The sequence below is a fragment of the Penicillium verhagenii genome (assembly GCF_028828195.1).
Source record: "Penicillium verhagenii strain IBT 33310 chromosome Unknown utg000002l_segment0_segment0, whole genome shotgun sequence".
Taxonomy (NCBI): domain Eukaryota; kingdom Fungi; phylum Ascomycota; class Eurotiomycetes; order Eurotiales; family Aspergillaceae; genus Penicillium; species Penicillium verhagenii.
The window spans coordinates 2,005,397-2,020,494 of NW_026643166.1; the positions used below are offsets into that span (position 1 = coordinate 2,005,397).

The 15,098-nt window shown below is 49.4% G+C and overlaps 6 protein-coding genes across 6 annotated transcripts; 4 read left to right on the forward strand and 2 right to left on the reverse strand.

Annotated features, from left to right (window-relative positions):
• Nucleotides 1-1,544: 1,544 nt before the first annotated feature.
• Nucleotides 1,545-4,400, forward strand: N7466_000730 (STE11 family mitogen-activated protein kinase kinase kinase; the record flags this gene model as incomplete). Its single annotated transcript, XM_057160128.1, has 3 exons — nucleotides 1,545-1,717; nucleotides 1,773-2,052; nucleotides 2,109-4,400. 3 exons carry the CDS (start codon nucleotides 1,545-1,547, stop codon nucleotides 4,398-4,400), a joined length of 2,745 nt encoding a protein of 914 aa, XP_057026376.1.
• Nucleotides 4,401-4,758: 358 nt separating this feature from the next.
• Nucleotides 4,759-5,979, reverse strand: N7466_000731 (mitochondrial 54S ribosomal protein uL5m; the record flags this gene model as incomplete). Its single annotated transcript, XM_057160129.1, has 3 exons — nucleotides 4,759-4,882; nucleotides 4,955-5,647; nucleotides 5,741-5,979. The coding sequence occupies 3 exons, from the start codon at nucleotides 5,977-5,979 to the stop codon at nucleotides 4,759-4,761; spliced, it is 1,056 nt and encodes a 351-aa protein (XP_057026377.1).
• Nucleotides 5,980-6,468: 489 nt separating this feature from the next.
• On the forward strand, nucleotides 6,469-9,108 carry N7466_000732 (ubiquitin C-terminal hydrolase family protein; the record flags this gene model as incomplete). The annotated part of the gene is made up of 5 exons (XM_057160130.1): nucleotides 6,469-6,528; nucleotides 6,633-6,719; nucleotides 6,781-7,149; nucleotides 7,221-7,890; nucleotides 7,952-9,108. 5 exons carry the CDS (start codon nucleotides 6,469-6,471, stop codon nucleotides 9,106-9,108), a joined length of 2,343 nt encoding a protein of 780 aa, XP_057026378.1.
• Nucleotides 9,109-9,573: 465 nt separating this feature from the next.
• On the forward strand, nucleotides 9,574-12,586 carry N7466_000733 (vacuolar protein sorting protein DigA; the record flags this gene model as incomplete). The annotated part of the gene is made up of 3 exons (XM_057160131.1): nucleotides 9,574-9,787; nucleotides 9,862-12,454; nucleotides 12,505-12,586. The coding sequence occupies 3 exons, from the start codon at nucleotides 9,574-9,576 to the stop codon at nucleotides 12,584-12,586; spliced, it is 2,889 nt and encodes a 962-aa protein (XP_057026379.1).
• Nucleotides 12,587-13,262: 676 nt separating this feature from the next.
• N7466_000734 (uncharacterized protein) lies at nucleotides 13,263-13,706 on the forward strand (the record flags this gene model as incomplete). Its single annotated transcript, XM_057160132.1, has 1 exon — nucleotides 13,263-13,706. The coding sequence occupies one exon, from the start codon at nucleotides 13,263-13,265 to the stop codon at nucleotides 13,704-13,706; it is 444 nt and encodes a 147-aa protein (XP_057026380.1).
• Nucleotides 13,707-13,833: 127 nt separating this feature from the next.
• On the reverse strand, nucleotides 13,834-14,787 carry N7466_000735 (Dyp-type peroxidase; the record flags this gene model as incomplete). The annotated part of the gene is made up of 1 exon (XM_057160133.1): nucleotides 13,834-14,787. One exon carries the CDS (start codon nucleotides 14,785-14,787, stop codon nucleotides 13,834-13,836), a length of 954 nt encoding a protein of 317 aa, XP_057026381.1.
• Nucleotides 14,788-15,098: the final 311 nt, after the last annotated feature.

Consider the following 15,098-nt stretch of genomic DNA (forward strand, 5'->3'; position numbering starts at 1 on the left):
ACTAAAAATAAGCTTGAGAGTGTGATGTTATTTGATGTGGCTGATTTCCTACCCAATTTCCGCATGACACCTGGGTACATTGATGAATGTTAGTAACTCCAAAACTACTACATTCAAGTCAACGAGCTCGTATTTCTCATCTTCGCCCCTTTTGTTTCCTTTCTTTTACTTCTATCATTTCTCAGACCATTTTTACGCAAATCATTGCCATAGGTTTTGCAGGTTCACTTTTAATTCAACCAAGCCGCGAACATCCATGTTTTTACTATCGTATTCCAAGGTTGATATCACTGACATCCATTGAGGAACGAAACCGCAACCTTCCAATGTTGGATATCAACTTGATCTTCTTGTTGTTAAATATAGCTCAAGTCAGCCTTATGTACTCTTCCCTTGAAATCACACTTGAGCAACAACTACTTAACTACCACTATACATTCCCTAGCTTAGGTCGTACCCATATGAATATCATACTAAGGGGCGTGCTCAGTTTTACGCAGTAAGTCAAAAGCGGCAAGAGGTGAGCACTAAAACGGATAAGGCAAGCCAGGATTTGTCATTATCGGGTCTATAACTTAACTAGTAACTAACTACTAGTAACGAGCTACATAGTACTGAGTGTAGTATGTACTACTCCGTATAAGTCAGGACGATCTCAATCATCGTATGGAATTGATCTGTTGCTGAAAATGAAAACATTCTAGAAGAATACTCAGATGTCGTGATAAACGACTTTCTAGTCTTGTACTACTTGGATCCAGGGATAAGACATGAGTTTGGCACCAAACCTCCACTATCTTTTTAGTACCTTTTTAGTACCTTTTTGGTACCTTTTTGGCTTCCTTTTTTTGAAACGCGTGGGGGAAAGCCCCTTGACGCGAGACCATGGTTCAAATGTTGAGACTTACTCTCTTCGCACAACTTTGGCACTTTCGAATTCATCTGTCATATTTTCCTGTACACCTTTTTCCCAACGTGAAAAGTTCTTGATCTTTTATGTTCCATTTGATTTGCTCCTTATTGACTTTCCTGTCAAAGTGGGGAGTTTATCTCGATAACGCCCGATCTCGACCACACTAAAGTCCACTTTCCACCGATCTCACTCCCCAAAAAAGCTCAGACGTCAATCTTCACCCGCTTTCCTGCTCCCCCAATTCCAATCCCGCCGACCAGGGGATCCTTTACATCTTCTGTACTATTGTGTAACGCAGGTCAGTCAGCCCCCTCCTTCGTCATACTGCCCACGGAAAGGCTCCAATACTCCATCACCATCGGACCGAAACCAACGCCGCCCCTCTCGGCCCCCAAACATCATTTAACAATCTGCCCACAAATGCCATGGGCACGACGGAAGCTAACCACAAACCCAAGCTGCTCAGATTATGTGTTAAACCGACGTCCATCAACCCCCCGGCTGCCACCTCGAACCTCGGCTCAAACGGCCCTTGTCCGCGGAGGCAAGGGCGCTTCGATCGCGATCAGTCTCCAGCGGGAGGAATAACGAACAAAGCAAGGCGAATCTCGTGGCAGGACCCGGTACAGCCATGTTGGCCAAGACTCAATACTCCGCTGGTCCCTTGGGGGTTCCGACACCAGTGACGGCTTATCACACGACCACCCCCCGACCCGCGACAGCGACAAAAGTGGATGGAATTGGGTTTACAAGCCCAACCAAGTCGGAATTCTCCGATGGACATGATGAGCTCGCGGCCATTCGGTAAGAGATAAAGCTTGGACCGTAGTCATAAACACCGCCGACTGACTTGAAATAGAGCCTGGGATGAGAAGAAGGTTGTGGCTTGGCTTCGAAGCATTCACTGCGGCCAATACGAGTCCTTTTTCAGAGGTATTTTTTGCCCTATAACCGTTACCGAATGGATGAAACCTAACGCCATATTAGCCAACAACTTTAACGGTGACAATCTCATCGACTGTGACCAAAAGATATTGCAAGAAATGGGCATTAAGAAAGTCGGTGATCGGGTGCGCATCTTTATCGCGATCAAACAACTTCGGAGCAAGGCTACATTGAACCCAAGGCAAAAGAATATTGTATGTTCGATTTGATATTTAAATATCCCGGGGGTGGATGCTAACTTTTGATAAAGAACAAGTTAGCTGCCATGGAGGCTGCCGCCTTATCCTCCGAACCCTCGCGCTTCTCAGGTTTCCCAAATCTTGGCAATGGACGCATGTCTCAATTGGCAGAGGAGTTCGGCAAGCCATCCCCTGGAACACCTGGTGACTCTGACCGCTGGCGTAAGGATTATCTGAACCAGCCATCGTCGGGAGGCTCGGGTAATGGTCGAAGTTCCAGTGCTGCCACCGACGGCTCGAGAAGCTCACACCCCCGTAACCCTAGTCTTGACGGATTGACCATGGGTCCACTCCCACCCAATTCGCCAGTGATCCGCGTGATCTACACTGGTGGGCAGACCAAGGTTCTTGATATTCGACACTGCAGAACACCAGATGAGGTGATGGTTGGCGTTTTAAAGAAGCTACAGCTTCCAGAGCACCAGTACAGAAACTACTGTTTCTATGTTCTGGATGGTTTAGACCCGGATCTGGCCAACTGCAGACGTTTGACCGAGAGTGAGCTGATGGAAATCTGCGAAGGCGTCAGCAAGTCTGAACGTGGTCGTTTAATTTTGCGGAAGATTCACGCTGGAGAGCCAGATGGCGATGAACTTCGTCGGGCGTCACAGCTGGCTGTGGACGAAAGTTCTGTTACACATCAAATTGCCCTGAACAGATCCAATCGTCGTAATCAACATAAGATTCAACAACTCACAGGGGAATCCTGGCAGGTCATCAATACCAAGCAACCAGTCTCTCCACAAGGGCCCCACAGTCGCTCCACCCCCTCTATTGAGCTGGAACAGATGTCGCCCAATGACCAGCGCAACCCGGTTGCAAAGCTTCGCTCATTCTTCGGCCAAAGACCTCCAAGTGAGATGATCATTCACGAGCTTCCATCATTCTTCCCTAGTCATGACCGGCAAGACATTGAGAAGACAATGCGCAGATCGCAACGTCTCAGTCGTGCTGCAAGTCGCCTCAGTGTTGTCAGCAACTACAGTGTTGCCTCAAGTCTCAGGGATGCGCCTCCACTTCCACCATTGCCTTCTATTCCTCCCATACCCCCAATGCCCAACATTGCCGACGCCTGGCTCCAGCACCAAGGTGGAGCGCCGGCAGCACGTGCCCGTCCAATTTCTATCACCAAATTCAACCTGCCTCAAGCCTCATATCGTGACTCAATTGCATCAAGCACTCTCCAGCCGCTTCAAGAAGAATCTCCAACTACAACAGAGCCGAACCGCAAATCTTATGTCTCACTGGATAGTGGCTCGGATGAGCCAAATCCATCTCGGCAGAGTGTGATGGAGGAAAGGATGAGTGTTGCTGCGACTGACGGTGGTTCTTCAAATGACCGAATGAGTGTTATTGTGCCCGATGATGAAGAGGAGGAGGAGGAAGAGGAAGAGGAGGAAGAAGACCCTGGAATGGACGACTTCTTGGCAGGCAATCACTTCGCACCGTCGAACTGGATGAAGGGTTCTTTGATCGGCGAGGGTTCCTTTGGAAGCGTTTTCCTTGCTCTGCACTCTATTACTGGAGAGCTTATGGCTGTGAAGCAGGTTGAAGTTCCTTCCGGCCCTAAGGGCACAGAACTCGATCAACGCAAGAACCTTATGGTCAACGCTCTCAAACATGAGATTGAACTTTTACAAGGAATGCACCACCCGAACATTGTGCAATATCTCGGCACAGGTGCCGATGAAGAGCACCTCAACATTTTCCTTGAGTATGTGCCGGGTGGTTCGATTGCAACTATGCTTAAACAGTACAATACTTTCCAGGAGCCGCTGGTCAAGAACTTTGTTCGGCAGATTCTGGCAGGTCTCTCCTACCTGCACAGCAAGGATATCATTCACCGTGATATCAAGGGTGCCAATATCCTTGTCGACAATAAGGGTGGAGTCAAAATCTCTGATTTCGGTATCTCTAAGCGTGTCGAGGCCTCCCATGTCCTCGGATCCCGAGCTAGCCACGGTGGTGGCGGTCACCTCAACCGACCTTCCCTGCAGGGTAGTGTGTATTGGATGGCACCTGAAGTCGTCCGCCAGACGGCCCACACTAAGAAGGCCGATATTTGGAGTTTGGGTTGCCTGGTTGTCGAGATGTTTATCGGCGCTCACCCCTTCCCTGATTGCAGTCAGCTCCAAGCCATTTTCGCTATCGGTAGCAACCAGGCTCGGCCGCCCGCTCCGGACCATGTTAGCCAGGAGGCAGTTGAATTCCTGGATATGACCTTCCAGGTTGATTATCAGCTACGACCTAGCGCAGATGAGTTACTGAAGTGCAAGTTTTTGGCCATGCCAAAACTGGGGTAATGTGATTTGTTATTCCTATCTTCTCTTCGCGTCTGTACAAACGATATCCACGCATGTTTTATTATTCTTATCTTTTTTAACAAGAGAAATGATAATTTAATCACAAACTTGAACGTAATATGTTTCTCCCTTACTTTACGAACGAGTAAACACTTGAAAGGCTCGGATGCACATTTCTGGTGAGTATCGCTTGGCATGAATTTGAATTTGAGAATAATACACAAGTTTGGTGAATCGCAATGACCACTATGCAGGCCACTTCTAAAGTTACAGGTTTTATAAGAACAGAACGCCTTGGGGGGAAAGTAGGGAAATGAGGGCTAGCAGTGCCGTTGGCAACCGTAGCCTACCAAGCACCTCAGTGGACAATCTTTCCGTGGAAAGGAATTCCCATGGCGCTAAGAAGCAGCCGAGCGTCCTTGTCCGCCTTCGCAGTTGTGTGGAGGGTAATGTGACAACCAGGAATCATCTTGGGAGGGTACCTAGAATAAACCATTAGCATCAGATTCGAACTTGACATGATGGTAAACAGTCCAAAAAGCCAGGAAACTTACATATCGTAGTTGATCTCAATTTCAGGGAACATGGCCACGTGCTCCGGTTCCAGACCGAATGTGATGTTTCCGCTGCTGTCACCACTGCTGCCCTTGACACCTTGCCAATCCTTAATGCGAGGCAAAACCACATCGATCAGCTTGCCCAAGAAGTGGTACATAGTCTCACCCTGCAGCTCAGCCTTGACGGCGACGGTGTCACGGCCGGGAGCAATGCTCCAAGTAGCAACACTGGCCTTGGACTTGAAGGTCTCCACGCGCACGTTGGAGATCGACTGGACGGCGATACCGGCAACATGCAGCCATGATGAGTTCTCCTGTGCCGCCTCCTTCACGTAACTGTGAATGGTGATGCGCTCGATCTTGGGGATGTTGTTGAACTTGATCGGCTTGCGGATCAATCGAAGCACGTCTCCACCACGGGGTCCGCGGAGAGGACGGTTCTTGTGGTATGGCGAGCTCTCGTCCCACTCACGCAGACGCGGTGCCTTGGGAGGGGGCTTGAAGCCCGGAGGGGTGTGCACGTAGCAAAGGGTGAGAATGTCAGATGCGACGGTCGAGTTGTAGGTTTGCTCGGCACGGGGAAGAGCGAAGGGGCCCGGGACGAAGAGACGGGAAGAGGGATCGGAGGGAGGTGGCGGTTGGTGAGGGTGGAGAGGACCGCGGTTGTACTTAGGGGAGCGGAATTGGTATCTGAAATGGAGGTGTTAGTCAAGCTTGTTCATCAAGTAGCTAAGCTGGTCGCTCGACTAAAAGAGGAACCCCCATAGCTTATTTATTACGTACCGACTGCGCGGGAGTTGAGTTGTGCGAGATTTGCTTCGTGCAATGGGGTCAAAGGACTTGGCTGCATCATCGGACACAGCTGTCATCAATGAAGACGCGGTCTCGAGGTCCGACAGACGCCTGGCCGGAGCCTCGTCGGAGACATTGCGCCGTCCCAAAAAGGCCTGAGAACGAGCAGAGGGTGCAAATGCTCTGGGCAGTGCCCTAGTAAGGTATCTAGATGGCTCCCTGGCAGCCATTGTGTGTGTTGGGGGAGATACGGTATGAGTGTTCTCGGCGTTCAAACTCCCAGGGACATTCGGGAAAATTGTTTGCAACGCTCGGAGTCAAGTCACGTGCCGACACTTCATTCACGCCTGATTTACAAGGCGACAATAAAGGCTCCGATGCCCCGCGCAAGTGATCAACATGTCTAAGCTTCATTGGATCATCCCGCGATCTCTTCTCGAATCATTTTGCATACACCCATTCTCGATACATGAGTGGCTCTTTTCGCATATCCCGTGCTCTACAGTGTCAGCCACTGTGGCAGATGATGTGCTCTCCAAGTGCTCAATGGGAATCTTGCAGCCTCGACTCCGCCCGGCGTTAGTTGACTACATAGAGCTTCCTTACTCGTCTCTCCGCATGTCGTCGACCTAGAGATCTCGTCGACCCACCTCACATCCCTGTTCGCCAGAGGGATCAGGGCCTTTTCAACTTATCATACAATCGCTACTACCTGCAAGATGAGCGGAATTCATCGTTTTCTCACCCGTCGCGACCGACGGCGGCATGGTAAAGATGAGGTATCGTTCTTACCTTTTGGTCATTTTCAAGTTTTCTGTCGCACCATGACAGGCGCTATATTGAACTATGAAATATGAAAGCTAATGTTACAACTTGTTTACAGAAACAACACGCGCTTTCACTACCTTTGTTTCGTGGATTTTTTGACGCTCACCCCGCAAATAATGACAACCAAGAGTACCAGAAGAAGGTGAGCACCCCCTCATTACCCGTCGCTATCTGTCCTCTAACCTCTTTGGTCGATGATTTAGGTCAAGTCAATCGAAGCCCGCATTCGAGCGATGGGTATCGCGGCTTTAGAAGAGCGTCATTTTCACTATGCATTAAAGACCACCAATAATGATGTCGATAAAGCAATCAACCTACTGTTGCTGCTAGAGGACTCGATTGAGGGAATCATCAGAAACTACACACCCAGTACCAGACTTCTCGGCGCGGAAAATCGTCAGGGAGTGACTTGCTACTTGGATGCTCTGCTATTTGCAATGTTCGCCCGCCTCGACTGCTTCGAAGCGATTTTATACAAATCCTTCAACGATGAGCCCCGCCGCAAACTTGTCATTCTGTTGAGATTCTGGGTCAATATGTTACGATCTGGGAGGTTGATTACAACTGATATTGTGCGTCAAGATCAGCCTTTCAGTACATATTGTTTCGACGGGGGCCTGATGCTAATTGATATTTCATCTAGACAAAACACATCCAAGATGCCTTAGCTGAATGTGGCTGGAAAGATGCAGCTCTGCTTCGACAGCAAGATGCCTCCGAGGCATTCACTTTCATCACAGAAAAGCTAGAATTACCACTACTTACCCTCAAAATGGACATCTACCATTTTGGGAAGGAGGATGCGAGCGACGATCATAAATTTATCAACGAACGCCTCCTGGAAGTTGCGATTCCACCCGAACCTGCGGACGGGCAAAAGCTCACACTCGAAGACTGTCTAGAAGCCTACTTTAACAACAGGATCGAAGTGAAACGAGACCTGGAACGACGAAACACAGTTGGTTCCGTTCGATCAGTGGACTCGCTGTCCATATCGAAGGGTTTCACGTCTCACGTCGAGGAGGTCGACACAACCCCAACTATGACACCTGTTCAGTCCTCTCAGGCTAACTCACCTCGTTTCGAGAAACCAAGTCCATGGTCTTCTTTCACTGAATTCAGTGAATCCCTATCAGCACGGAGGGCTGGCAGACGGAACAGTCTAGTCCGAGAGCGGTTTGTTCCAGACTCGGATTCTCCGCAGGATGCTGCTGGTGGCATGGATTCGTCTACCTCGGAAACAGAGCCTCACAGAAGGGGTATTTACAAGAAAGAAGTCATGATGCCTGCATGGCAATTCTTCAGCCTGATACGTATGTCCTTGCGATTCCCAAATATTGATGAATCGTTGACTAATGTTTGACACTTGTATAGCATGGTACACCGATAATACACCAACCAATGATGCTCAAGTTGCGGCTCACTTCTCTTCTAAACGACCAATTCTTGGCATGTGCTTGAAGCGCTATTCATTCCTCCCCAATGGAACAGCCGTCCGGCTCAATACATATGTTGACATTCCGACGGAAATCGGTCTACCCCACTTCATCCAAGATGATAACTTGGATGCAAATGCTCCAATCTATGGGAACTTCAAATTGTCGTTACAAGCGATGGTCTGCCACCGGGGGAATTCGGTCGATTCTGGGCACTACATTTCCATTGTTCGAGGCACAACCTCTCTCACGGCACCCCCGGGCTCAAGTGATAGCTCAGGCCAAATTTCTACTGAAACACCCAAACACTGGATGCGCTTTGACGACTTGGCCCAGGAACGGGTGACTTTAGTTGACATCGAACAAGCACTGAAAACAGAGTCACCTTATCTGCTGTTCTACCAGATCCTCCCTATCGATCAGGATGCATTCATGGCAAACCATCTAAGCCATGCTACATCCTCGCAGGCTTCGGATGCTACCCTTGATGTGGACATGGCAGAATTCACCAAAAAGTTCACTTACCAGAGCATGGATGAAACAACTGATGGTAGTACTACTGAGGATGTCGGTTCTGCTCGACCCAGTGTTGAAATCACTGCACCGGACAATATCCCCCAACCGCAAAGCAATGGCGGACGACCGAGTAGCATTGCCTTTTCGGACGCCAGTATCAACCCTCCTCCTCCTCCCCGTTCAATGCCTGCTTTATCACCGCGACTGGCACCGACGGAAGAAGACAGTGGCAAAGGTTTCCCTTTCTCACGACGTGGGTCCCGAACAATCAAGAGTAGCTCCGGAAGCCGTGCGGGTAGCCAGTCCGGTGAGAATCGAATTGGCTCAACCTTTTCTCGATTTGCTGGCCGGCTCAGTAAAGACAGATTCACGATCGACGGTGAGGGTGAAGCCGACGAGTCCGCTGTTGACATGGATGAGACTGTTTTTGAAGATGGCAAGTTGGGACCGCCCCAAACAGCCGATGGCAAAGACAAGAACGGAAGAGGCCGCACCAAGGATCGTGGCCTGAAAGGAAAGAACAAGGAGAAATCAAAGGAGAAGGCCCGCAAACCAGAGAGGGAATGCATTTTGATGTAATATGTATGGGATTCGGTTCTTATTTTTCGGCGGATTTTTATGATACCCCCAAGCACATATGTATCTCATGATTTTTACTCGGCATTTTTTCTTCCTCTTATCGGTTGATGATACCCAATGCATACCAAGACAGGGACTTGTCATTTTTTAGAGAAATACAGCTTCTATGTATGTATATAGTAGTAGTTAGTTATGAATTTGGGATTACGCATACTTTACTTTCTGCCGGTGGGAAAGTTGAAATTGGGAATTGGCAGTAGGGTGGCCCTTATCGCCGCACCCTAACGTCATATGATTCTCCACTCTGATTCCCAGCCTCACTTAGTGTGGCCTCAGGCAGCCAGGAACACACTAGTCCTCCGCATTCCAGCTTGGCTTCCCTCGTCAACTTTAAGCTCCCTCAGCTCCCTCGGCTCCCCTGTAGCTTCCCCGGAACATACGGGCGGCATGAAATAAGTGATCGAAATGGCGCTGGACGGATCCAGCAGTTATGTTGCTCCCAACAATCTGACCGAGCCCGCGGACTCCTTGCCCATCTTCGATGTGCAACGAGTGCAGCTCCAATTCCCCATCGCAGCCGACTTTGTGGCGGCGCAGGTCGCCAACAATGTGTTGATTCTTGCCCTTTCGACCAACCGAGTTCTTCGGATCGATCTTGATTCGCCAGAAGACATCGATGGTAAGATACATCGTCAACCTTCCCCGCAATCGTGGTTGAGCCAGGCGGAACTTAGCTAAATTCTGTCGAAATAGACATCGACTTGCCCAAGAAGTCCTCAGAGATCGGGCTGATCCGCCGCATGTTTCTTGATCCTTCTGCTTCGCATCTTATTATCAGTACTACCCTCGGCGAAAACTACTACCTCCATACCCAGTCCCGGCAACCCAAGTCCCTATCCCGCTTAAAGGGCGTCTCCATCGAGAGCATTGCCTGGAACCCTTCGTTGCCAACTGCATCAACACGCGAGATCTTGATAGGTACAACGGATGGAAGTATCTACGAAACCTACATCGAACCATCGACAGAGTTCTATCGGCGCGAGGAGAAATACGTCACTGCCGTTTACAAGGTGCCGGATGCTTCGTCTGTCATTGGAATTAGCGTTGAGGCAGTTTCCTCGAAAGCGGACCAGAGAAGGGTCATCGTCGCAACTTATGGGACCTTGGTTCATTTCCTGGGTCGGGTCGGCTCTCCAAAGCAAGGCAGGGAAGGTGGTGGATCTATATACGCGGAGCTTTTCCAGCGCGACACACCCTTGACCTATGAAACCCCGCACCCGTCCGGCGCGGCCCCATCCAAATTGACGGTCTCATCATCTGCATCCGGCTCAGGAGGATACCAAGCTGATGGATACACCGAAAAGGAGTTCGCTTGGCTCAGCTCCCATGGTATCTACCATGGGCAACTTGGATCTGGATCTCCATTTGAAAACGCAAAAATGCTTCCACGTTCCAAGTTCCCAGCTTCTGAGTCTGCCCGAGGTGGGCGAAAAATGATTCAGGATCCAATCACAGCGATGGCCCTGTCTCAGTGGCATGTTTTGGCGCTCGTTGAAGGACGCGTCGTTGCGGTAAATCGCTTGAATGAAGAGATCGTGTACGAGCAAGCAGTCTTGGAGCCTAGACAAAGTTCTCTAGGTCTTCTAACGGACTTGACTCAAAACACATATTGGCTTTTCACCAGCCAGGAGATCTATGAAGTCGTTGCCAACGATGAAGACAGAGACGTATGGAAGGTTCTTCTCCGCGAGCAGAAGTTTGAGGAAGCGCTTCAATACGCTAGGGGACCTGGGCAACGAGATGCTGTCTTTACTGCCTCGGGTGATTTTCTAGCCAAAGAAGGCCGTTTCTTCGAGGCCGCGAAAGTGTGGGGCAAGAGTAGTAAAGGGTTTGAAGAAGTTTGCTTGACAATGATCGACAACAAAGAGTATGATGCCCTGCGGAAATACCTTCTATCGCAGATTTCCACATACAAAAAAGCATCTGTCATGCAGAGACTTATGGTCGCAAGTTGGCTGGTGGAACTTTTCATGTCCAAATTGAACTCCTTAGACGACAACATTGCAACCAAGGCAGAGTTGACTGAAGGTGCCACCACGGGAGAGATCAAGGATGAACTTGGCACAGTTCGAGTCGAGTTCCAAGAATTTGTCACAAAACACAAGGCCGACCTGGATAAGAAAACCGTTTACGGGATCATCAGTAGTCATGGCCGTGAAGAAGAGTTGCTCTTCTTCGCAACCGTTGCTAGTGACTATAACTACGTTCTATCTTACTGGATTCAGCGAGAGAAATGGCTTGAAGCTTTGAATGTTCTACAGCGACAAAGTGAACCTGACGTATTCTACAAGTACAGCAGTGTACTCATGACTCATGCGGCTACAGGGCTTATTGAGATCCTGATGCGACAAACAAACCTTGATCCTGAACGGCTCATTCCCGCGCTGTTGAACTATAACAAAACCGCCAGTGTCGCCCTGGCTAATAACCAGGCTGTGCGGTACTTGAACTTCATCATTGTCAACCATCCGCATCCCTCCGCGGCTGTTCATAACACGCTCATATCTATCCACGCCTCCAGCCAGTCCGCTTCAGAAGCTGGTCTGCTCACCTATCTCCAGTCACAACCGTCCTCGCCACCGCCATACGATGCAGACTTTGCTCTCCGACTGTGTATTCAGCACAAACGAGTGCAGTCATGCATCCATATTTACAGCGCCATGGGGCAGTACTTGCAGGCAGTAGAGCTTGCCTTAGAGCATGACGATATCGAACTCGCAGCTATCGTCGCTGATCGCCCGGAAGGCAAGGACAAGCTCCGCAAGAAGCTCTGGCTTCTTGTTGCTGAGAAGAAGATCCGTCAACCCGGAACTGGGATTAAGGATGCGATTGAATTTCTGCGTCGCTGCGAACTGCTTCGTATTGAGGATCTCATCCCGTTCTTTCCCGATTTTGTGGTCATTGACGATTTCAAAGATGAGATTTGCACTGCTCTGGAAGACTACTCGCGTCACATCGATGCTCTACGTCAGGAGATGGATAACTCGGCCAACACGGCGCGCCAGATTCGCAATGAAATCGCCAATTTGGATACTCGCTACGCCATTGTGGAGCCAGGTGAGAAATGTTGGATCTGTTCGCTGCCTTTGTTGAGCCGCCAGTTCTTCGTTTTCCCCTGTCAACATGCCTTCCACAGTGATTGCTTGGGTAAAGAAGTGTTGGAGGGCGCGTCAGGCACCAAGAAGTATATTCGTGATCTCCAGGCACAATTGAGTCAAGGAGATCTTACTGCTTCTCGACGAGAGGAGATTGTAAAGAAGCTTGATGGACTAGTTGCCGAGACTTGGTGAGTCCCCTTGTCGTATTGAATTGGATCCCTAACTAACCATGTTTCAGTATTCTTTGCGGTGATCACGCCATCAAGCAGATTGATAAGCCCTTCATAGCTGCCTCGGAGACAGACGAATGGGCTCTTTAATGACTAGAACTTGAGTCTTGTTTCATGTGTTTCCCCCCTTCCTCCTGTAACGACATGTCCGATAGACTATGGGTCGGTTAATTGCGTGACGCTTTGCATGACCTGCTCTTTGCTATTCTTTGTGTGCGTGTCTATTTTTTTTTTTTGGCAATACCCTCTTTCCTGGACTCTTTTTATTGCCCTGAATGTCGTAAATACTACTAGGTAGCTATGAATATATGCCTTCGAGTCCGGCTTGAAAACATGCAAACATGTACTTTCCCAGGCAGCCAAGTACATAGCCCTGGGCCCAGTACAGTACCCCAGCTCCCCCACACAGAAGATGGGGTTCAATTGGCCAATCCGACAATCCGAACCAATGGCAAGAAAATGATAAGCTGGTGTTTAAACCACTAGAGTCTCCAAACCCAAAACGGCTAAAATTATTCTCGTGAAACTCGGAATGTGGCGTTTGAGCGAGACGTGGAGCTTCTTTTGTGGTGTTTGTCGAAGCACAAAGCCGGGTCCCCGCTTTACCTTTGAGACTCGTCGAACTTCACTTGTCTCAACAATATGGCCTCTTAAAACATGAAATAATAAGCGGTGCCACTGTGAGAAATAAGAAGGAAAAAAAAAAAAAGGGATGAAATGCAACTTATTCCTATATCCAAAAAAACCAAGTCTTCACAATCCTATAATGCAATACCAACTCTCAATCGAAGTCTTCGGCACAGGCGAAGACCCCAAACATCGCTCACACTGGGGCTTTGTCATCCACCAGCCACCCCGGACCTTTGGTGACCTCCTGCACGTTCTTCCCATCGACCTGGAGAGACTCTGGTACGAGTTCGAACCACGCTATGGCACCGAACTCGATATCATGCAAGCCTTGGGCCTGTGCAATATTGCGACCCTCAATTCTGAACCGCGCAGACTCGCTATCGAGCTGATTAGCCAAGAGCCAGCCCCGAGGGACGGAAGGAGAAAGTGTCAGGATTGGATGTTCAGTACGCTGATCTCGTTGGAGGTCGAGGAGTTGGTTCCGCCTGGGACGTCGGAGTTTTGGAAGGGGATGGTTGGACTGCCTGCAAAAGAGGTTCAGAGGGCCGTTGGAAGGAATTGGAGTCCTATCAAGCAATAAAATTTGTATTTAATACGTGATAATAGTATGTGAAAGTTCAAACACTTTGCATCGTTCAAATGTTCTCAGCAACTTGAGGTCGCTGCTGGGGCACAAGGAATGAGGGCAGGTTTTTATACTTGACAACTCAATCCGAGTCCAAACTCGCCAACAAACTAGCAGACGGCGCAAAAAACGTAACCCCCGTCAACGGCGTCGAGAAATCCAGAATCCGATCATGCAATCCAGGCGGATCCCCTACAAACATCCGCTCCAACATCTTCTCAACAACCCACAGCCTCCGCGTATACCCAATAAAATAAGTCCCAAACTCGCCCTTCCCAGGCGACCCAAAAGGCATATTATCTCGCAAGATGTCATGCTCATTCCCCTCTTCGTCCTCAATAGTATTAAGCGTCTTATGAGACCGCTGCCCCGACTCCGCATCATCCAACTCCACATTCTCCAATTTCGTCCGTCCAATAATCTTCTCCTGCATCTCCACCGGAAGCTTCTTCCACGCTTCAAGATCGTGCGTATACTTCTGCACAACAATATAACTGCCGCCCTGCGCCGAGGAATCGTCTTCCGCTGCGACAAGAACAGAGGATGGAACGGCCGGTCCAACGGGATTGGCAGTTCCGTCTACGAAGCCGAGTAGATCGCGGACATCGAAGTAGCGGAATCCGACCGTTTCGTCGACTACGGACACCGAATCGCCCAATTGGTCCATCAGCTGGCGCTCGAATTCGAAGCTGAGATCTCGGCGCTCGGCGCGGATGTGGAAGAGGAGATCGCCTGGTGTGGAAAGTGCTGTGTGTTTGGATCCCTTGATCTCTTTGAAGGGGTGCAGTTCCGTTGGTCGAGGGAGCCCGGTTAGTTTGTCCCATATGTTACTGCCGATGCCCACTGTGCAGGCGAACTGAGCGCTTAAGTCGCGAATTGAGACGTTCTTTGCGAGACTGTCCAAGCCGGCGAGGGCTGAACGGATTGTTTTGATCGAATTGGGTTTGTCGGTTGCTGTTACCACGAGGAAGGTCGCGGATGAGGTTAATGGCGCGTCGACGCGCTGAGGCTCGATGGGAACCCTTTGGCTGCTCATGCTGGCTGTGTGTCGTAATATATGGGTGACTTTCTGGTCAATGGGTAATTTGCGTGCCGTTATTACTTTCTTAGAGTTGGAGCTGGAAGAGTATCCGAAGGGCCCGAGAAATGGTGTAGTTGATTGAGGACTGGAAAAGCACCGGGGAAAATATGTACTGAAAGTGCGGCAGGAGTATTGAAGACTTCCTCTGCTCATATTTAGTACCAGAGGTCAATTGTAGGTGGTTGAGAATGGGGATTTGATCGATTTCGTTCTAAATAGTACATGTTCCCGAGTCGATGAAAGCATCATTCGATGATGATGTCAGA